The 23,635-nt window shown below is 41.7% G+C and overlaps 2 protein-coding genes across 10 annotated transcripts in view; one reads left to right on the forward strand and one right to left on the reverse strand.

The window, feature by feature from the left end:
- Positions 1–72: 72 nt before the first annotated feature.
- On the forward strand, positions 73–11,820 carry SLA2 (Src like adaptor 2). Of its 7 annotated transcripts, none has more exons than XM_081010391.1 (8): positions 73–3,779; positions 5,596–5,769; positions 6,958–7,060; positions 8,067–8,153; positions 8,356–8,459; positions 8,596–8,745; positions 10,782–10,914; positions 11,382–11,820. In XM_081010391.1, the coding sequence occupies exons 2-8, from the start codon at positions 5,661–5,663 to the stop codon at positions 11,509–11,511; spliced, it is 816 nt and encodes a 271-aa protein (XP_080866517.1). In that variant the 5' UTR covers positions 73–3,779; positions 5,596–5,660; the 3' UTR covers positions 11,512–11,820. The 7 variants fall into 7 exon arrangements, with proteins under 7 accessions (XP_080866517.1, XP_080866518.1, XP_080866516.1 ...); XM_081010392.1 differs by having other exon boundaries at positions 5,621–5,769; XM_081010390.1 differs by having other exon boundaries at positions 73–3,519.
- Positions 11,821–12,064: 244 nt separating this feature from the next.
- Positions 12,065–23,635, reverse strand: part of PHF20 (PHD finger protein 20) — a 49,224-nt gene continuing 37,653 nt past the window's right edge. For 2 of the 3 annotated variants that reach the window (XM_081010377.1, XM_081010376.1), the window contains 6 exons: positions 20,953–21,128; positions 19,303–19,438; positions 17,344–17,539; positions 16,431–16,830; positions 14,980–15,151; positions 12,065–13,937 (listed from right to left, as the gene is read on the reverse strand). In XM_081010377.1, the coding sequence (XP_080866503.1) occupies positions 13,795–13,937; positions 14,980–15,151; positions 16,431–16,830; positions 17,344–17,539; positions 19,303–19,438; positions 20,953–21,128 (1,223 nt within the window). In that variant the 3' untranslated portion in view covers positions 12,065–13,794. The remainder of the gene's footprint in view (positions 13,938–14,979; positions 15,152–16,430; positions 16,831–17,343; positions 17,540–19,302; positions 19,439–20,952; positions 21,129–23,635) is intronic. The other variant, XM_081010378.1, reaches the window with a different exon arrangement.

Consider the following 23,635-nt stretch of genomic DNA (forward strand, 5'->3'; position numbering starts at 1 on the left):
CCATTAGTTTCCAGAGCTCAGAACTATCAGATTTTGTCATCAAATGACTTGGTCATCAAATGAAACAGTGAGTTTCTCCGATGTTCAAAAACACAAAACCCAATGGACAGCACAGCTAGTGTCCCGTCAATGTTTCTATGCAGTGCATATATTTTTGAGTCGTTTTTGAGTGCCATGGTAGAGAGGCTGAGGTGTAGATAATATAAAAAAATCAAGTTGTGTAGTTATAGCATGTAAATTTCATCCAGAATTTTGAGATTGGGGTGGTGGAGGGAAGAGTATGAACAAATAAAGGGTAACACGGTGCTGAAAGTCCCCTTACCCTATGGCAGGGATGTCCAACCGGTCAACCGCAATTGACAGGTCAACCCCCAGATGATAGTGGTAGATTGCGGTTGATTGCTGTTGGTCACAGGGCCCCTTCCCTCCGTGTGGGAAAAAGAGCATCTGGCCCAGCCCCCTTGTTCTTCCCTTCAATGGCACACGATTGTGAAAACTAAACGAAAAAAAGCTCAACAGCTTTGGCCTGCTCCCCCGAAAAAGCTTAACAACTTTGGGTTCACCCCCCAAAATGTGTAGATCACTGCTAGACACCCCCCCCCCCGGAGTAGATAGCAGCCTCTTGGGAGTTGGACGTCCCTGCCCTATGGGAACTGCTCTTTCCTAGACTACTCATGACGTTTCATATTTTGTTCTGAGCTGGAACCCATGGTTATGAGGCAGATCAGTAGTTACAACACCAAAGATATTTCTAAGCAAGCATATTGTTCTTACTGAGGCCTTATGAGTCCACACACCCACACACACACACACACACCCCGCTGTTCCCACCCTGTTGGCCTGAAGAATGTGGATCTTAAAGGGCTACATCTAGAAAATAAGTGTTAATCTCTCTTCCAGTGGCCTCCCACCTGATGCACTCCCCATATTGTTGGGCAGGCACAGTGCAGGAGGCAGCTATCTAAGATTCCTTGCTTGGACTCCGTGAGCTCAAGGCCAGCACCAGTACAGCTGCTCCAGACTTAGCCAGCTCACCTTTGGACTCATGCCCAGGGCTATGACACCACCTTGACCTAGTACAGTCCCCATTCATAAACTTTAGTATTTCAGTTTGGGCAAGTACCAGAAATGTGAAAGAAACAAGGCTCTATTGGGTCCTTTAAGATGTGGAGAGATCCATGAGGTATGCAGGAAAGTCCATTAAAAAAGAAAAGCACACTGGTTTCTCCCCCCCCCCCAAAAAAAATTGCACATGGACAACAGAAAGCAGCATGCACTAGGAGTTATGCTGCCGCTGGGGGGTGGGGGTGGGCAAAGACCTTCGGGGGGAAATGTCCTCAGGTGGGTATGGTTTTCTCAGAGATCCCTGACTCTCCCCCACCTCCAGATCGTTTATATTGCGCAAGAGAATTTCCCCAAAGAGTGGTTTCTGTAACTAAAAATCAACAAATTGAACCAAAAAAAGGGTGAGCAAAAGTAATTCTCACATGAGAGTATGGCTCTCTCTGCTTGGGACAGCATTACCACGGAACTTCATAAGCATAGTAAATTCTTCGAGACGGAGTTAACAAAACCATGCCTGCTTCTGAAATGTGTACACTCCCTTGCTATTTACAGTTGGAGTTGCTTGTCTCTTAACACACACTATTACAGAATTGATAGTACCAGAGGTCTTAACACCTGGAATGATCCGCTAAGGTACATACGATGTATATACCATATGGAGAAGCATTGTGGAGGTTCCAGGTTTCTTGATCAAAATGATTTTGAGTGGCTGTTTTGAATATGTTATGAATATATGTCTGACACCTTATTAACCCAGATTCTTCCATCTACTTCTCAATGTGCCCTTGTGACCTTTGGGTGCTGCCTACGCAAATGCAGCCTCATGCTATTCTGAGGGTAGCTTTGTGAGGTCTTTGCATACATAATATTTATGACTAATACTGCCGGAAAGCTCCACTTGTTCATGGATGATTTTTTTTTAATATAAAAAAAAATCTACATTGGACATCTAAACTTCCTGATGTAGCAATCTGGGGGCTGTGACTAGTTAACAGGAACATCAGGGAACAAAGTGCTTCATCGGGATCTCTAAATACAGAGAAATACGAGTGCTCATGGAAAATGTTCATGATGTTCGCTACTCACGTTTCTTTCCATGGGACTGAGGAAACTGCAGAGGTGTTATCAGAACTACATCTCATGGTAAGAAAACAACTTGAAAATAGTTGGATAAAATGGTTATTATACCATCAAGTATTGCCCTGAAAGAGCAGAAAATAGGTTTATTCCACTGACCACTTGCTCCACTTTTGTTTCACCCATTGTTTGTTTTCGTGAGGCGTTTGGTTGGTTGTGAGGTCTATACTCACCACCAGCTGGAGATGGTGGTGGTGATAGGAGTTTATTTTAGGCTGCTGTGAAAGATACAATCTCATAAATGGCAGGTAGGCAGGAACTTAATAGTACTGAGGCCTCCTGTCACATGAAAGTTTGTATAAGCTAACCAACCAACTGCATTGCTTAAGGACCAAAGTAGGGCTGCTGTTGTCATTATTTACTGAATTTATATCCAGTCCTCCCCTCCCCAAGGAGCCCAGGGAGGCAAACAGATGTACCACTTAAAAACAAAGCAAAAGCATTCTAAAAGCAATTGAAAACATTAATTCATCCAATGATCTTAAAGCAGTATTCTTCGGCCACCAAATGCCTGAGCAGGTTGATGCTGGCAGAGCCAGGTAGCTAAACCTGGACCTGCTGCCCCGTTTTAGGGAGTAAACAGGGCAGGTTGTGAGGAGCGCAAAGCCCTCACATTCCCTGCTGCTTTCTCCATTGCAACCTCTCTCAGCATCCCTTTCCCCTCAGTCAGACTCTGATGCCTGGTGTGAGCCTGGCTGCAAAATAGATGCCGGAGAAAAGAGACTGCAGGGCAGGTATGCCACCTCTACATCTATGCCCTTTGGTTCTCTACACTGAACCACCTCCGCTATACGAGACACTTTCTGGATTTAAAACTTGCAATTCCATGCAGTGTGTACCTGGCTGTCTAGATTCTAGAACAATGGTGTTCCTTTGGGGGACAAGAAAGGCCATTCTCCATAATTGGCCACCAGTCCACGGGTTGTATCTAGCCTGCTACAATTACCTGACTCTACTTTGTGGTAAAATAAAGTCAAACACGGTTGTAGAAGCATCTGTTTTCTGTGTGGTTTCCTCCCCCCTTTTTTTCTGTCACACCAACCATTTTTCCACTTGCGTCAAAAGGAAATTGAGCAGCTTGTGGGTTCTCGAGATTTGGCTCTTCTCAAGAACATGCAGTCAAACAACAGGAGCAGCACAAACTCACCGGCTGTTGGCTTAAGCTGTGCTTCAGGGAAGAAGGGCCAAGAGGATTCTGCTGCTTGGATTTTACTTGTGTACTTGTGTACAGAACAAGAGGACAGCCTGTTGCTTGGAAGACGCTGCAGCAAGAAATCCAAACTACTGAAGAGCACTGAATGCAGAGAATCTGGTCAGGTGCGTTTATCTTTGGACACTGTTCATTAAAGGAATAGGTCTGGATTTGTGTTGGTGCATCCCTATGTATTGAGTGATGCGACCCAGTGTTCTGACTCCTTTCCAGAAACTATTACAGCCAGGGGAACTGGGGTTGGGCTCCACCCTACCAACTGTCCTCAAGGGTCCTGTTTTGCAAGAGAGCTTCTTTCTTCTTGTCGCACCACCATCTTGCTGTGATTTCTGAAGAGCCTGTGGCCATTTGGTGCTGGGATAGACAGGTGAGTGGTGCTCACAGTCGCATCACTGGGAGCAGAAGGAACTGTTATGGAGCTAGAGACCATGATGCTTTTGAGAAATGGAACCAAGGGTTTGGCAGATTTTATGGTGATAGTAGTAGAAGACTGGTGGGGCAAAGAGGCCACTGTAGGTGAATAAATGCTTTGCTGAAGTGCGCTTCATTGTAGGATTAAGATAAGTAGGAGAATAGTGAAAGAGGAGCCTGGTACCAAGGTGGAAACCACAGAGGTGTGAAGAGTAACCATGAGGCTTAGTCTACTAACAAAAAAACAGCACTACAGGTTAACTTTAGGAAAGCCTTTTTTAATTGTTGGGGCAGATAGCTATGTTACTGGCCACCAGGGCTGAGATCCATAACTGATCTTTGTTGCCTGGTCATACTGAGTATGGACTTAAACTCTACTCAAAGATTCTTTTATCAATAGGTAATCTGTTTAGCTTCCAAGCTGTGGGTGAGACATAAGTTTCAAAGATAGTGGAGCCATCACTTCCAAACACGATTAGCCAGTGTATATTGTAACCAGGTTAGAAATGGATGGCATCTTAACACTGCCATCCTAGGCATTTGCTCTCAGCAGTACAGTCCAAACTGATTTGCAAAGTACTTGGGAGTATATCAAACTTATGGCTAAGGCTATAAGTTCCATCTTTTCAAATGAGTGTGACATGTCCTAACTTGGCTGTGTTTTGTACTTCAGAGATTCCTCATTTGTTCACCTCTACTGTAGGATAGTCTTCACTGAAGAGTGTTAATCACCCCCTACTGGGCAACTCAAGGCTGGATTAAAGTGGTTGGGGGTTCCTACACCAGTTTCCCAAATATGGCCCCTCTTATCCAAAAAATGAATGCACGAAGTAAGGAAATACATTGAATCATAGAATTGTGTAGAGTTGGAAGGGATTCCAAAGGTCACCTAGTCGAGTGTCATGCCCTACTGACTGAGCTATCAGATACCTCAGATAAAGACTAAGCAATTTATTGTTGCATAAGCTTTCATGGACTACAAAAACAACACCACAACACTCTGAGCAAGTGTAGTTTCATTTTTAAACTCGCTTCTCATGGTTTTTGCTCACTTTTGCCCACCAACTTGCTTCACATGGCTAAAGATACAAAAGAAGGCAAGGGAGGGCTCAGTGCTAGCATCCTAGACATCCAGTTTTGTTTCCTTTAACCAGGATGGTGTACCTTTGTACTATAAAGATCCATATTTTTCTTGGTACTGCAGTCTTGCAGAGTAGTACAACTCCAAGGCTTCAGTCCTTCTTAATCTAGCCTGACTATAATGCATTACAGAGGCATAACTCCAGCTTGTTTTCACAGGCCAGGCCAGCTTACGTCCTCATGACCCCTCTGTTTTTGAGTCTATTTCCAGGGTTAACTAATTCTTGCTTGGGCTATTAATGTTAACTTGCCTTGCGGACTCAAATCAATAACCAAACCAATGATGAAGCCAGTAACATCTTAAAGAGGCAGCAAATGGCTTTGCGGCTTCTTGCCTCTTTCCCTAACACAATGCAAGGACACTTCAAACACTTGGCAGATAACTGAGTTCAGAGCAAATGATGGATAATGGCTGATAGAAGAGGTGCTGAGCACAAGGTCCTTTGGAGCATGTGACTGAGTGGAGCCAAGGACAGAGGACTCCAAGCTGGGAACCTAGATCAGCATTTAGTTTTAGCATGTAGAAAAAGCTCTTATATCATTGGTGAGCAACTGAATGGAAGCTCAACAGGAGGCTGGATGCAACCTTGAAGTTGATGCTGATGACCCTCTGTTTTCTCTCTTGTTAAAAGGTCTCTCTCAATACTGTGATTTTAGACCACTATTACTTAAATCTACCAGCTGACGGCAGACTGTGATGGGAAGTTTGCCCAGCAGGAAGAAGCAGATTGCTACTCAGCCAAGCCCACAGTCCAACGTGCAGAACAGCCAGGCCCTTGGCCTCAGCCGTGGTGTCAGGCCACAAGGTGGGAGGTTGTTCTGTGCTACCGATCCCTGGACATAGAAAGCTTAGGGTTGCATCCAATGCTAGTCCTACTCGGGGTAGATCCACTGAAATGAATGACCACTGCTAACTTGGGACCATCAGCACAGTGGAAGGTACCAGGTGGGGGAAGGATGATCCGGGACTAGGAGAATCAAAGTGGTGCCTTCTGGATAGTCTCGGACTACAACTCCTACCACTGCTGACCATTGGTGATGTGTTGGCTAGGACTGATGGGAACTGGAAGTCCCATCCCTATATGGAAGGCACCATGTTGGCTGCCACTACTAGTTTAAACACTTCTCAGCTTTGCTGGCTAACTAACTGGTGAAGCAGGAATGTCTTAATCAGGCAGGGGAAGGCAGCCAAGAGGGGGCAAAACAAACCCCCCTGAGGAGGGAGTCCCACAATCAATAAGCCTTTTGCGGTGCCCCAGCCACCAATGGGATGTCAAGAGAAGCCGCCTCTGTTGATTTGAAGGTTTGCACAGCTTCTGTATGGGAAGCCTTTTAGATCATTTGTTGCCAGTACAGTGGTACCTCAGGTTAAGAACTTAATTCCTTCTGGAGGTCCGTTCTTAACCTGAAACTGTATGGGAAGCCTTTTAGATCATTTGTTGCCAGTACAGTGGTACCTCAGGTTAAGAACTTAATTCCTTCTGGAGGTCCGTTCTTAACCTGAAACTGTTCTTAACCTGAGGTGCCACTTTAGCTAATAGGACCTCCTGCCGCCGCACGATTTCTGTTCTCATCCTGAAGCAAAGTTCTTAACCAGAGGTACTATTTCTGGGTTAGCGGAGTCTGTAACCTGAAGTGTCTGTAACCCGAGGTACTACTGTACTTGGCTTATCATCAATGTTCTCTGGGCAGTTAACAAAGAAAGGCTAAAAACCCATAAAACCCAGTCAACTAGAGCTCTAAAAATTAACAGCAGCCACTGTACCAGCTAAATAACCTAAGCCTAAGCTATTTAGGGCCTGAATTTAGGGCACTTTGAATTGTGTCTGGAAATGAACTAGAAGCCAGTGCAGCTGTTATAATAAGAGTGCACCCTGCTCCTAGGACACCTGAAGTTTCCTGATACTCTTCAAGGGCAGTAGGAAAGCTCGTAGGAAAGCTCAAGGCATGGAAAGATTGTAAGTCGTTTGTTAACTATGTCTTTATTTATTAAGTTGTAGGTGAGAGTACCCCTATAGCTGTTGCTGTGTGTAATTTCCCTTCTGGACATGCAGAGCCAATACTGTGGATGGGAGAGCAGCTGAATTTGCTATCTGAGTGAGTACTTGCACTGAGATGATGAATGACAGAATTCCCCCTACCCATCTTGAGACATACACGAAGGTGTGAAACAAGGGTGTCCTTGTGGCCTGAACTCTGAGACTTTTTGAAGTGTGATATGGCTAAGCTCTCTGTCGTTTGTGCTTAAGGCCCAGTTCCTTTGGCTTCTACTTGAGTCTCCACAAAATATATAAAAGATAATTGAGAGCCAATGTGGTATAACAGAATTGGACTATGACCTGGGAGACCAGTGGTTGAATTCCCTGCTCATTGGGTGACCTTGGCCCAGTCAAAGTCCCTCAGCCTAGCCGATCTCACAGAGGTGTTGTAAGGAGAAATGGAAAGGGGAGAACCATGTAGACCACCTTTAGCTCATTGGAGAAAAAGGTGGTATACAAATGTAAGAAACAAGTCAGCCAGTCAAACTTAATTTTTAGAAACCATTTGTCACCACAGAAATACAAATAGTATATAAATACATTTTCGCATAGATAGTCTCCAGCACATGAGACCTCATGTTATATGATGAAATTTTGTGTGATCCATCTGGGCTGCTAAGGAAACTGAGAAACATTGGGTACTATCCAACTAAGGAATCCCCTGATCTCAAGGATTTCTGCTTGTGTGATGGCACTTCCCCTCCACTCCTCCCCCAGCCACACCCTCCCCATATCTGCTCCAGAGGGTTGGGGGAACCCCTAGAACAGTTAGGGGGCACGGGGGGAGGAGAGAGGGAGAATGTTCCATTGTATAAGCAGAAATCCTTACACCGACTGAACATTCTCGTAGTGCTATGTCGAATTTATCCCCATCTATCAACAAATAACAGATTTTCTCCCTGTTATTTAAAAAGGAAAGCTGCTGGAAACAGTATAAGCATTTTTGTCGCGGTAATGGCCAGCCCCTTTCCCTAGTTCTCAATTATGAATAGGGAAGATCTTCAAGGAAGAGGTCATTGGAAAGTCTTGATGCTCAATTTTACAATATGCTTTTCTTTTAACAGAGATGGTGAATGGTGGAAAGTGGAGTCAGTAACCACGGGCAAAGGCTGCTATGTTCCCAGCAACCATGTTGCCAAAATCTCTCACGGGTAGGAGTTTCTGCTTTCCTGTTTATGCTGCAGCAATATAAATGGTCTGGTTGGGAGTAATTTGGGCAGCAGTAGGGCAGTTCAGGATGTGTGCCCCCCCCCCCAAGAGCTGCCTAAGAGTGCATATCCCTGGAGGATCCAGTCTTAGCCTGCATGGGACAAGTGTTCTGGGCAGTAACAGGGGCGTGTGCTTCTCTTCCAGGTGGCTCTATGAGGGCATCAGCCGATCAAAGGCTGAGGAGCTGTTGCTGCTGCCTTCCAACAGTGAAGGTTGTTTTCTGATCAGAGAGAGCCAAATGAAGAAAGGTATTGAGTCTCTTCAGAAATCTTCTGACTCGCTGGATTCTAGGGAACAAAGTGGGCTGAAGAATGTGGCTCAGGAAGTTCAGAGGTGATATTTCATACTACTTTGTGGCCTGATGGTGTTCTCTCTCACATGCAGGTTGCTACTCTTTGTCTATCAGACACACAAATCGTGCTTCCTGGGATTGCGTGAAACACTATCGCATTAACTGCATGGAAAATGGCTGGCTGTACATCTCCCCTCGCCTCACCTTCTCAAGCTTGCAGGAGCTGGTGGAGTACTATTCTGGTAATTTTGTTTTTCCCTGCTTCCGGGTAGATAAAAGGGAGAGATTAAATTCTGTTTTGTTCCTGCTTGAGGCGGCCTCCAGTAGTTACGACGCAGTCCTGGTGTCAGCACCTGGCATACTGGGCTGACACCTTGGGCCCTCTGGTGGCTGTATTCTCACAGCAGCCAGCCACTTCCTCCTACACCTGCTCATGCCCTGCTACTGCAGCAGCAGCCCTTTACTCAGCCACCAGCTCAGCCTGAGTGCGAGTGTATGGGGGGGGGGAGGCTGGCAGTCTCCCACCTTGTTGCTGTAGTGCAGGGGTCGGCAAGCTTTAGCTTGCCTGGGCCGGTTCACTCCAGCGGAGATCCCTCCGTGGGCCGGATCGCGTGCGTTCCCGCAATTTTTGGCGTCTGCGCAGACTCGATTTTTGGCGCTACGAAAGCGAGTCCCTACACCGTGCTGGTTTGGTGCAGCACGTGGGGACTCGCTGAGCGGGTGGCTCGGGAGCCAGTTAAATGACCCCCGTGGGCCACTTGTGTCCCATGGGCCTTAGGTTGCCGACCCCTGCTGTAGTGCGTAGGAGCCTGTAGTGGGTTGGAGACACTGGCTCCCTCGAGAAGGGAGGCTGCAGCAGGCGAGCCCAAATGCCAGAGTGCACTGGGAGGCTCTATGGAGAACAGCCTGCCCAAGTCCTCTCCAAAACTGAAGTCAGGCCTTGATAAATCCTCTTGTGTAAAAAGATGAGAGTTGTGCTAAAGCTCAGTGGGTAAGTAGGTGGACCAGTCCATCTGTTATACCTGTGTAGGCGGTCATTTTGCACTAGCAAGTGAGGGATAGATGGATGTAGAGAATGAGATGGACTCTTGATGAAAGAGGCATCTCTCATATCAGCAGGTTTGACCCAAGTGTAACATCTTTAGTTTCTGCCATAGAAGAGAATAGCTGCCGTGCACTCCTGTCAGAAAAAACAAGTGTGTGCTTAAGAGGCATCATCAGGGCTCTATAAGCGGCAGCTATCAATGCAGGAAAAAGCCTGTAGTATACGCTGCCATAAGACTACCTTAAAAGAATTACTGTAACAAACTCCAGTCCATGATAACAGACTGACTCTGTTTGTGCACTTTGTACTGGGAATTACATTTCATGCACAAGAAACTCCGATTCTCTGGATGTTAACAGCCTACAAACTCTCATCATCCTTGACCATTAGCTATACTGCCTGGAGATGATGGGAGTTGGAAGTTCAACCACTGGAGCAATACAAATTCCTCATCCATGACTTTAACAGGTTGGATGGTTGCTCTTCACACATGCAATTGTACACACTGCCTGCTATTCCTCTGCTAAACTTCCTGGCTGGGCAGCAGATGGAAAAGAGGCTCACGTTGCTTCTGTAGAATAAGGAGTGGGAAAGCTGAGCTTCCCTGGCCACGAGAAATCACAATTTGATACCCAACTTATTTTGTACTTTTTGCACTGCTCAACTTCATTCAGCACATGGGTTTCAACCCTATGCTTGGTGAAACTAGTTCTGGGTGGTGTGCAAGTGTGCTGCCACTCACACAAATTGCAGCCTGCTTGTTTGCCTTGGGGAACGCAACAGGATGCCTTTTCCTTGCTCATGCTAAAGTGGTGGTGGTGGGCCCTCCAATCGCTTCTATCTGACTCACAAGCTTGCTCTGCATCCTTCCAAGTACTTTGGCTTGGCTAGGATGTATCCTTGAATTATGACCATGCCTTGAATGCGTGTGTGTAGAAACCTCCACCTTCTTTACATGCAAGTCAGTCTACTGCACAAAATTAGGAGCTGCATCTTTTGCTCTGGCATGCAACCTCCAAGATGCCCACAGGGGAATGTGGCCCTTGAGCTGGAAAAGGCTCCTCACCTCTTGTGCTGCCACCAACACACTGGTTTAAAATAGCAAGGTTGAAACAAGTATGTGGTGATCAGTGCAGTTTAGTTTTGTTTACTACTTTGCGCTTGGTCTGGAATACCTAGTGGCTATGCATGGAAGGCCCAGATTAGGAGATTCTTTCCTGCTTTTGTTAACAGAAGTTGGAGATGGCTTATGTTGCTGCTTGAAGGAGCCGTGCTTCATCCAAGGCTCTACATTGTGGCAGAAGTCTAATCTTTCCCAAACAATGGTAGTAAAGAAGCCAGCTCTCAACTGGGAGGAGATCAGCAGGTATTTTATTATTATCCTCTTTTCTTCTAGCACAGAACTCAGCACAGAATTCCTAAGCAGTCTCTTTATCTGGGCTCTGGCTTGTATGAATTCATGTTGATGCACTATCAGCCTTCAAAACCATGTTCTGGTCAGGCATCCTTCCTCTAAGGAGAAGACAGCAATCTTTGCAGACGGTCGCTGCTGTGATGATTCACTGGTTGCAGCAAGCATAAGACCATTTAATCTGTAGTGGGTAAATACTTCTGCTGCAAGAGAAGCATTTGGTTGCACTTGCTAATAGCAACAAGAGATAAAAGCAAGTTTCTGACAGTGGTATGATTGGGATAAGCAGTGGGGAAGTCTGCCTGCTTTTGTGTGGGAACAATCTACCAGAATGCTATAATGAGAACATCTTTGCAAGAGAAGGATGTTTATCCTTCTGCTTCACAGCATATTTTAATCTTTCAATGTTTTCTCCTGTCTAGCTCAGACTTGTTGGCAGAAAATCCGCTAGCAGAAGACTCGCCAATTAGCTTGGGCCTGAGGGAAGCTGTCACTTCCTACCTGTTAATGACTGAAGAGCTGCCGTCAGAGGACACAATCAGTGAAAAGTGAGAAAGATGCAAATACACTTAAGGCTACTGTTGGGAAGCATTTCTGGAATGTGGAAGACGGGACTTCAGTACTGACCTCTTTCTACAGTTTTTAATGCTCGCTCACATTAATTTATCTACTTAATAATTATATTCTGCTGGTCTTCCATCATGTGGATACCATGCAACTACTGACCAAACCCAGACCTGCTCAACTTCAGCAAGATGGCACACGGCCTTGATGGGCTTCATTTACGAGGACTATATATATGTATTTATAATATTTTTAAATAATAAAGCTTGGCTGTGTATTTATGACTACTCCTATAAAGCTCTGCATTTCAGCAAAGTTCACTTTAAGAGTTCACTTCGCTCAACATCTGTAAAGGATATTTACATGGCAAAACAAGAAGAACCGCAAGCCCCTCAAACATCAGCAGATCACCACAACTGTTAAATCACTCACCTTCATTGTTCACAATGGGAAAGATATAAAGCTGGTGTTGGCTACGTAACTAAATATTGCTGTGAACACTCCCGTAATACAAGCACTATGCTACTTTGAGACAGCCAGGTGTCATTTAATGGTCACATAAGCTTTATTCCAAATTATTACAGCAAAATAAGTTTATCTGCTGTACAGATGTTACACTCATATCAATAAGTGCCAATAAATTGGAGACAAATTATTCCCTGAAATTAGTCTTGGCACAAAAGCCTTCGTTTCAACTCAGAATAGTGTAATAATTCTTTCTGAAAAAATTAGCTGGTCAAAATGTTAACTGAAGTAATTGTTACTCCTATGACAAACATTGGCTAACTGAAATTTACATAATCAATTCTGCAGCATATAAACATTACAGATTTATATCCATAATTATCAATTTGTCACTTAACAGGTCTTCAACTCACAAATGTGCTTTAATTTTAAAACTTTGGTGGTGTCAAAAACAACTGATATCAAGGTAATAAAAAATCCAACATTCAGAACACCATCAATGAAAAATAGTCCATTCTTGTCCAGCTTGAAGTAACTTTTGTCCCAGGTGTTGTCCAACACAAAATCAATTATGGAAATATGTTTTTTAAAAAAGGTTTGCCTGCAGATCATAACGAATACTTACAATACACCAATGTTTCCAAAAGGTACTGTATAATGTAGCTTCAACATAAGCAGCATTTTCACTTTGATCTCACAAATAATACAAATAAGGAAACTAAATAAAAGTACAAAAAGGGATTCTGAAACATACTGTTTTAACATAATGCCCCCATGCTTTGGGGGCAGTACCTCATGCATAGATCTTGAGGTTCCATTTACACAAATATAAAATAAACTGATTCCCAAAACCACACATTTACAAGTCTCTACAATGAGAAAGTTTATAATATTGAAAAAGACTACTTTTCAAACTATAACCGGAATGGCAATTATTAACAGTAGGGTAGAAAACTACACTGTGTCCATCACAGACAAATCTGAATCTGTAGTACACCTTATATCTCACCGACCGTCCTGTCCCCTGCCATGAGGGTGTCTCATCAGCACTAGGTCATGAGAGGCACAGCATGGCCAGATTTAGAAATTCAAGAATGTACAGAAGTACAACAAAAGAAAGGGTTTCCCAGTACCTTAAGTCATGCTACAATGACATGATAAATACGGAAAACAATCATTTACTAAGAAAAGAAGTGCAACCAAGTTGTGACCTTCTACTACATCTATTCAAAATAGTAGACAAGTTTCAGGTCATAATCTGCAAACCTCTTGTAACAGTTTACAATTAAATTAGACATTCATACTTGCTAGGCTTGAAAATAACATCTTCTCTATTGATTAAATACTGTGGTTATGCATAAACCATTAGAAATAAAGTATGACTGTCTGGTGCACTAGTTATTTAAATAAACTATGCAGAATGTAATTTACAGCCTTGGTCAACTAATCATTTTTGGCTCTTAGAACTTTGTTCTCCAGTGGCACAATTTTGTCAGTGTATGTATGCAAAGAACATGAATGTTGAATTCAACAACTTGATACAAGGAGTGAAAAGTCTTATTACCAGCCTGCTCCTAGCCTCTGAAGACAAGACTAAATCCCTTTCCATAATGTTAAAAATGCCTAGCAAAAGCCAAATGAACAAAAGGTAAGGGCAACCCCATCACTTTTCGAAGAGTGACCCTTGTCCCTAAACAATTCCCTGAAGTCAGTTCTGCATCACATGCAACAAGCATGCTATTCCGTTTAACAGAGAGTGATCAATTCATGTGATGCCCTCCAGCCATCACGTAGAAGTCTCCAGTATCATGTGGAACAGCAAAGTGCTATTTGTTGCACTTTGCCCAAGTCTGTGAGGAGTTGTTTTATACAATGTTTGAGTTGGGGGAGTCTAGCTAGTGGTTCTGGTGGCTCCAGCTCTCCAGTATAATCCAACCAGCTCTCCAAAACTGGAAGAAAAAAAGAATAATGTTTAAAAATGTGCACACATCAGTCACTGGTAACTAATTTGTACTAGAGGATTGGAAAATAGCCAACAAAATGTCAATTTTTTAAAAAGGCTCTGGGAAATCACAGGCCAGTTAGCTTAACGTTTGTACCAGAGTATCTGCTAGAAAAACGAAGTATATAAAAAGAACAAATCAGAATGGGTTCTACAAAGGGAAGACAGTTCTGCCTCATCACATTTTGAAATTCTGCCAATAAGCGCATGGATGTGGTGATCCAGTAGGATCATATGCTTGGACTTGCCAAAAGCTTTTTGTCAGGGTGGTTCCGCAAAGGTTTGCAAGGAAAGTCATAGAGTAAGAAGGCAGGCGGTGCTATGGATTAGTAAATGGCTAAAAAGAAAACAGAGAACAGGAATAAGCTCCCACCACTTATCCACTATGGAGTGATGGTGTTATCGGAACCAGTGCTATTTAACCTCTTCATCCATAGACCTGGATTAGGGATGAACACTGAAGTGGGCAAATTTGCAGAAACCAAATTATCTGGATTTATTATAGTGAAAATTCAGGTAGACTGTGACGGCTCCAAAAGACTCTCCTCATTCTAGATGAATGAGCAAGAAAATGGCAAATGGGGTTCAAAACTATAAAGTGGTGCACAATTAAGGCAAATAAATTCGTAACTTCCCAAGTACACTCTTGGGATTTCAAGTGGCAATGGCTACACAGGAAAGGCATATATTGGGCTGTGGTGGATAGCTCAATGACAATATGAATTCTGAGCATGGTAGCTATGCCAAAGAATTATTAGGAAAGAGGTTGAAAGAAATTTGAATGTGTTTACAAGTTACATAGAATTATAGAGTTGGAAGGAAGCACAAGGGTCATCTGGTCCAACCCCCTGCAATGCAGGAATCTCTTTGCCCAACATGGGGCTCAAACCCATGACCCTGAGATTAAGAGTCTCATGCTCCACCAGCTGCTGGAAAGATAACTTTGTAAGCTGGCAAAGGTTGTAGAAAAGGGAAGAACAAATCATTACCATCCAGCTCCTTTTCAATTAAATCCATCCTATGAGTAACTTCATCTTGCAGAGACTCAACGTGGGCCAGAAGGTTAAGTTGCCACTGCAGCTGGGAATTCACAACTCCTTCCTTGTCTTTCTCCAGCAGTTTTACTTCAATAGCTTCCTCCGATGTGACTTTTTCTCTTACCTATCAAAATACACAAATTAATGATGCTTATAGGCATTAAATCAGTCAATGTAATTTAAAGGAAAATCTGGCTCTACAAATGGGGCTACTTCTGGATCAAAAGACAAAGTATAAATAGATACAGTGGAACCTTGGTTCTCGAATGGCTTAGCTGACGAACAAATTGGCTCCCGAACGCTGAAAACGCAGAAGTGTTCCGGTTTTCGAACGTTTTCCAGAAGCCGAATGTCTGATGCGGCTGTCAGCTACTGTTTCCAGGGTGCCTGCACCAACTGGAAGCTGCTCCTTGGTTTTTGAACGTTTCGGGAGTCAAACGGACTTCTGGAATGGATTAGGTTCGAGAACCAAGGTTCAATTGTATCTCACTAAGTTCCTTTGTCAGATACAGCAGAACTCTGGGTTTTATGACTACAAGCTGTTTTTCAGAGTACAGTTTGGAAAATAATATGGAGCATTAACACAAACGTTAAAACAACACATATTAAAGCTTGTGTACTCTTATGGATATGTCTTAATATATGGTTCATATACAGTCATCACAGAAGTAAGGCCTAAGAGAATCACAGAGTAAAAATACTGTTGTATTATATAGAAAATACCTCCCCCCTGAAAGCTAGTTAACTTTTCTTTTTTTTAAATAAAAAAGGGACACCCAAATTAGAACAGAATGTAACCTTTCTAAATAATAGATAGGCATGTTAGTTCTATACAGCTCTCCTGACAAATAGTCTATACTCTGAAATTTCATCACAATTTTCCAATGTGAGGGGTTTTCAGTTGCACAGGTTGTATCAAATGGAGTCCCTTGTGCTGACAGAAGGCTTTTTGATTCAGCACAGGATTTTGCCAGTGGAATAGGGAGGGAGATGATATTACCCCCCCCGGTGATGCCCTATCCATGTGTCCAAAATCTACTTTAAGGAGTTAAGAGAACCTCCGGAAAAGTCTAAGATGTGGGGGAAATCACTTCCCTTCCAGTTTTCTCTACAATTGATCAAAGAGCCTTCTGTTGGTGCAAGGAGCAGCATTAGATACAGCCTGAAATTCTCACCTTTGCATTTTATTTTCTATTGTTGGCCAGCAATGTATTATATGTATATTTCTATTTCCATTAGCAACTACTCAGAATTTCCAAGTTGTATGGACAGGTATGCTGCCTCATCCTCCGTATACAAGCTCGGCTCTTCCCTGTGCAGGGATCATCATATCTATTTGTGTTGGAGATAAGATTTTCCTTCTCCCAGCTGCGGAAACTCAGAAATACTTCAATGCAACATACCTTAGAGTAGTTATGTTTTGATTCATTTTCAAACTTGTGTATTTCTCTATCCAGCTCCCATCCTAATCTCTCTACTATAGTATCATCTCCATTCTCTCTTATCCTATTGACACCATCATCAATGTCTGAATTTCTGGTTTCCACGACAAGTCTCTGTTCTATAGCAGGATAGTAGGCTCGAGGTTTTTGGTAACAGTGTTCACTAGTGATATATGATTCCTCTACAGAAGGAATGGTTGAAGGTTTCTCAATGGTTCCATTAAAAGTTCTGTAACTTGTAGTCTCCTCTTTGCAACAGTTTTCATCAATATGAATGAGGCGCGTGCTGTGTGATTTTTCATCTACTTCAAGATGCTTCCAAGGCTGACACCAGAGCTTCAAGTCAGGATGTTCTTTGCTTCTGATGAAAAAAGTAAATAAGTGGAAGTCAAGACTAAAAACTTTTACAGACGATTCAGATGACCTACCCCCTTTTCTCCAAGAACATCAGAAGTTTTCACTTCTGCTAAGAATTAACCATGGTCAAGTGTGCAGTCAAGTGTAGTCAATAAACTATGGTCAGCTTAATAAAATATGGTTTGAAGTTGGTTTATTTCAACTAACTATAGTTGAGATCAGTTTGTCTAGGATTGGATGGCATGGCCAGCTGTGGTTAATTTAAGGTGAAAGTGACAGTTTCTGAACTCTCCCGTTGCAGCTATACTAGAAGAGGGGGGAGCACATGAGATGGAAGGTCACTGTGTCCAGTTCTCAAGATGGGTTAGCAGCAAGGCCACACTAGCCTATTACAATTTCAGATCTACAGTACAGAACGCCATACACAACAGAGATCTATCTGCAATGCTAACCACACTTGCTTATTAAAAAATCTAGCGGTATGATTCAAGTGAGAACTTGCAAAAACAATGCTTACTGCAAAATGCTCATCTTCAGTTGAAGTCCATGCAGTACTTCTATCACTTTTTGTACATCGCCAAGAAGTTGGTGCGTAGCAACTATTTTCTTAGCATTCTGGTGGGAATAATTTTCTCCCAAAAATGTTAAGCCATGCATGTGACCACTGCATAACCACTCCTTCTCATACCAGTATTTCAAACTGGATCTCTTACCTGAAGCAGAATAATGAGAGGGTAAGATTACAAAAGTAAATATATGAAAACTCTTGATCAAAAAATTCTCATATTCTACTACTTAATCTTTATTCTCTTCCCCCACTCCCCAATAATAGTAGCTTTTAAAAAGGAATAGTACAAAGTCAACTTTAAAGTGCGATTGCAAAAGAAAAAAATCTACTCCCCACCCATTTGCTTCAAACAAGGATGACATTTAGTAATACTCAAATTCTGTCTTGGCTTTTAAAAAAATAGTGAATTGGATATCGTTTAACTAAAGTAAAAACTAGCGAGTATCAAAATGCAAGTCCTATGATGCAGAATTTCATTTGAAGCCAGTCTAAGAAGGCTTGGAAGCTGGTAAAAGACACAAAGGATGTAATCAGATCTACACTAGCCCACTGAACATAGTGGAACTTTCTTCTGTATAAACACACACACAGAAATATTTATCTGAAACTTAGTTAACCACATCTTTGCACTTGAATATAAACACACAAAATCCTTGGTTCCAAGTGAAGAGAAAGCTACTGCCGCCACTGCACAAAAAACCTGTTTCTTTATGGCAATGAAAAGATAGGTGCTGCTGTGACAGTGAGTTTGTTTTCGTTTCAGCAGCACCTTCCTTGGGAGGAGTGCAAGAGAAGGGAAAAGCCAGAATTGGGCTCGCCTGTTGCAGTGGTGTATTCTGGTCACCATCCCTACACAGCTATATCCTGGAGGAACAAGAACAGTTTTTCCTTTTCAAAAGGTATAAATTATACTGATAGAAGTCATTTGGCTGAAAACAGGTCAGTTTAACCTCTTTTCCACATGCTATTATATACAACTGTCATTGCAGTGAGGGCCCAAAATTGCTCATTCTCCATTCTCCTTTAGTGGAGAAGTCACATCTCCCCTTGAATATGCAAACAGAATAGGTTCTATCTGGCAGGGAGATGGAGATTTGGCCGATAATAATGCATAATGCATTTCCCAGAAGGTGTCAAGCTACCTCCCTGAGGGATACGATTGACTTCTGACTGGCTGGATACAGCCACCTGTCAATCAAGACCCAGCTAGGTCAGAAACTCTTCAAAAGATGACTGTTGCCAAACAGCCTCTTGTTCCTCAACTGACCATCTGCTGCTATATGTGAGGAGACCAGAAGCCCTTATCAAAATAGCTATACTGGAATAGATGAGACTTGAACTAAAATGTTCTTTTTGTTATTTTCTGCCTCTTCCATTTGCCCCCTTCCTTCCTTTTCTATTCTTAAGAGGCTTCATAAAATTTAGCTGTTGGGGTCCTGAATGCATTTGAGCCCAAACTCTCAGGGTTATTCCAACCTCTCATGTTATAGTCACTTGATTCATGCTATGTATGTGCTATGAGAGGGAGGAACAGATAAACTGGATGCAATCTCTGCTTCCCCTTTGCAAGCATCTGCCTTGGATCCCTGGAAACCACGCCCATCTGGGGTTACAAGGAACATGCCTTGTAGCCTCTGGCACCACTGGTCTCCCCAGAATGGCAGTCGTGGAACAAAGGGAGTAATAAGTTATTTACCTCACTTCCATTACAATCATTGTAAGTGGTTTCATTTGGAATGTTCCAAACAGTATGAATTAAATGACAAGGAAAACAAACTTCCATCTAATGTATCACTTCATATGTATAATAATGTAAACTTGCAAATTAACAGGAGATAAGTCAATAACAAAATCAAATAGGTAGTATTTAAAAGAGACAAGACAATAATAATAATAATTACTACATACTATTAGAAGACTCTGCAACCTTAGAAATCTTTGTACCTGGAGGATCTTGACAAATATAGCAGGTATATTTCTCAGGTACATTATCTTCTAATAGACCCATACAGACTCCATGCTGCCAACAGAGACATTCTTCACACTGTTGTAAGTCAAATAAACAGAACTAGATCAATACAAAGTATGCATCACACACACACACACACACACACACACACACACACACTTTAAAGGTATTTTAGAGGCCTAAATACATGACTGTATATTGCTGGTGCATATTTCTTTTACAAACAGAATAAATGAAAAAGAGAAGAGTTGTTATGGGAAGTTATTCTTTTTTCCCTTAAACTGAAAAATTGCAAACTATGCAACATGGAAATCAGGTAGCAAGAAAATTAATCAGGAAATATCAGGTCAATATATCTATAGAGAAATTATGTCAGAAGCAAAAACTTAAGTTTTCCCACGTGAATGTAACACCTTTGGAAGGAAAATACGACATGTAGTCTTGTGTATTGGAACTAGTGGAGGCCAAATTGGCCCCAATGACTGCTGTATCAAGCTAAGCATACCAAACTATTTCCCTCAATAAACTGAACTATTTCGAATCTAATCCCATTTTTTCCTGTGTTATTAATGGATCTTCTATTTCCACCAGGATCTTCTGGTCTTTCCCTCTTATGAATCTCAAAACTCTCAGCCTGCATCTCCCTCACCTATTTATCTAAACTGCTGCTCTAGCAGCAGTTGAATGGCTGGAATGTGAGCCAGATACCAGGAGACTTAGATATGTCATCCTCAGGACTATGTTAAATGAGAAGACTACATCACTACCTGCTCCCAAGCCAGGCATCAGAATGGGAGAAGTAGGCCATCCTCTATCGCTATCACCATTATAGTTAACAAGCCAGGTAAACTTGGATGGTAGGGAGGAGGGCTTATTTCTCCAGCTTCCTGAGTGAAAAATGCCTACCCCTTCTTTACACAAGCGAAGTACAGCCTTGAGTTACAGGGAGGGAGGACACAACATGTTTGCACAGTAATGGAATTTTGGGGGTTTTCTTAGGAAGATTAAAAGAGCTCTATGTCATTCTAAAATCTTAAGAATTTGTTCTAAGTGCTACCACATTAGCATTCACCTAAGCATGAATTGCACAAGCAAGGGTTACAGGTAAGAACAATTCAGAACATTCTTAGGGATACTATTTTCAACACAATAAAAGAAGTCAGAAAGTAATAGAAGAAGAGTCAAATGCAAACAATTAAAGTTTTTCATATCTGACACCATTTACTCTATTATAAAGCAATTTCAGGTAACAGTTAAGCTCCATAGCATCACCATTTTGGGGTTTGGTAATGAGGATTCTCTGGTATCTATCTATCTATCTATCTATCTATCTATCTATCCACACACACACACACATTATTATAAAACATGCACAAATGAATCTTCCTAATTAAGTACTGTTTGGGCATGCAGGAGAGCACTGCAATATATTTATTTATTTACAAATATGCAACCTAGACTTTCATGAAAATATAGCAACGTAGAACCATACAAATCCATAAATATATCAATAAAACTTCAATTTGTACTTGATAATTACTTATGTGTTTCTATTTACTTCATTACACTCACAATCTACAACCATGTACCTGAATCATAAAGTCATTTTCTTCCTCCACTTCACAAATGCACCGAACAATTTCAAAGTCATTATCATCGTATTCAAGATCCTCATCAGGATTAGTTGTTACATCAATGTCCTGACTGCAGTCATCGTCGCTCCAAAGCAAACTATCTGCAGATGACTCACTCAAGGTATCATCCTCTGTGTGCAAAGAATTTAATAGGAATAAAATCTGTGTGAGTAATTCCAGAAAGCTGCCAAAGGAGGTGGTCATTCTAAACAATGTTAGCAAAAGAATATCCATTGATAAGACTTTCACACATTCCAGATTATGCTTAAAATTGTGTTTCTGTGCCAGGCTCAGATGCTTTGTTAAATTTGTATCCATTACTAAACAAATGCGAGACATAAGGTGAAACCTAGCCAAACCCTCAATTTCTTGACTGAAAACTGGGCCAGGAAACAATGTAATAAAAGGAAGCCAGTCTCACTGAAATCAATGAAATTTGTATGCTTTGCTTTGACTGGATCATGTCAACATGCAACTACAACCCTACACATGCTTACTTTTTCTGTGGAGCTTGCCATCAAGTAATAAGGACTTGCTCCTGGGTAACCATAGCTGCAAGGAAAGTTTCTGACACTAAGTATTTTATCTGGCCATAGCCCAATAGTAATCTGCTTATACTGCCTACTCATGGAAGCTATGGTTACACCACTTCCATCTACACAAAAGCTGGTTCCTAAGGGGACACTAAACCAAACAGATTCTAATGCTAGAGACCAGCATGTAGTGGTTAGTTGCTTCTGTTCTTGAGGACTACAAAACTAAGCAAATGGATGGCAATCTGGATAAAAAACTAACCCAGGCTCAAGGATCACCAGGGGCAGGAGAAAGGTTCAACCCCCAGATCAATTGTGCCCTTGGATGCTCTGATAATTACTCATTTGAGGAAAGTTAAAAGTGCTGCACTTGTTGTTAACTCTACCAAATCTACTCCAGAGTGTCCTGCAACCCTCAGGAGAATATTCTGGGAGCACATGGGGAGGAAAGGATGTCCACTCACACAACGTTCAATTTCACAACTGCATGACTCTTTAAGATATCATCTATGTTTTCAAGAGACAATAAAGTGCTGTTTATTTAAACTGGCTGTTTCTACTTTTCTTACACTGAACAAAAACACTTATGAAAAACAGGTATTACAGCAGTGAGAACTTAGTAAGAGGAACAAAAAATGTAGTAAATGTATTATATCCCTTATGACTATTATACCATTTTAACGCACACAGAGAATAATGTGGGAAGCAACAGAAAAGTAGATTAAAGTAAGTGAGCAGAATAAATACAAAACTCCTCTCCAATAACAGACGTATGTGATTTTCATGTTACACACACTTAATTTGTCACTGAGGTTTGGCATCTCTTTAGGTGGTTTGCAACAAAAAGTTTCAAGTTCCCTATTATTTCAATGAGTTTGCTCAGGAAATATTTAGATCTGGATCTAGAGATATAATTTCTCAATTTTTGTATCCAAAGTAATTTGCTGTGGAGAACTTATTTTCAAGTCTTCAGCTTTTTTAAAGATGTCATATAGTGATTGAAATGGAAAATGCATTTAACTTCAAATTCTAATTTGCTTTAGAGTAGCAGTGGACATTACCTCTTATAAGTAGGTAAAGGTTGGTTTAAGATTAGAAAAATGTAAGTCACCTTTAAGCAGAAACCAAATCTAGAAGATTTCAGCCTGAAGGTTGAGCATTCTGGAAATGAATACAAATGATTTAAATGCAAGAATTTAGAATGGAAACTGGTGGAATCAAATTCATTTTAAAATAAGTATCAGGGACTTAATGTTCATAGATGAGTGGCTAATCTAGGAACAGTGAAGCAAGGACTCGAATACACAAAAAAATGTTACTCTTCACAGTTGTTGTAAGAATGCTTTCAGATACTACTAAATACTATGAGACAGATCCAAAAGAAAAAACAGGAACCGACTTCCATATACAATTAGTTTACTTAAAGTGCTGTTCTCTTTACAAGATAAACAACCTTCTTTCCACAGTAGCCCACAAGTAATAAGGTGATCACTTGATCATTTTTTTCTGAGCTCACACACAAACACACCTGTATACCCCATGCTCATAACACAATACTTTTGTAAGTCAAAGCTTTATATGGGAAACTAATGCAGAGGCAAGCGGTATTGTAGCACAAAGACTTTACCGGCTGATGCAGCCAGGGAGTAACTGGATCTTTTGTTAATACAAGTGAATATTTTCTAATATATCTATAAACTATTAGTGTATAGAAGCATCAGATATTACTTAACAATACTTCTTTAAATTAACAGAGTCATATATTGAACGACTTATCTGCAAATTAGAGGAAATTATCAAGATTAAAGATTTATGATTAGGATGCCTTCTCCTTCACTGAAATAACTACACATGGACATGTCTAGATGTGCAACGGGACCAGGAAAAGAAAGTTGAGTGTCATTTTTAGCCATGTTCTTTCTGTATCAATGGTTGATGGTTCAAGGATGTTTATGGCAGCTACATAAAGTATAAACTATGCCTGTTTTTTAGTGCTGACCCTTCTTCTTCAGGGCTGATCATATGGTCTGCTTTTTACTAATTACCTCTTACACAAACTTCATTTCAGCTTCAACAGTGTTTCACAGATGCTAGCAGTTGTGTAT

The sequence above is a fragment of the Podarcis pityusensis genome, assembly GCF_964106645.2.
Source record: "Podarcis pityusensis genome assembly, chromosome: 6".
NCBI classification, from domain to species: domain Eukaryota; kingdom Metazoa; phylum Chordata; class Lepidosauria; order Squamata; family Lacertidae; genus Podarcis; species Podarcis pityusensis.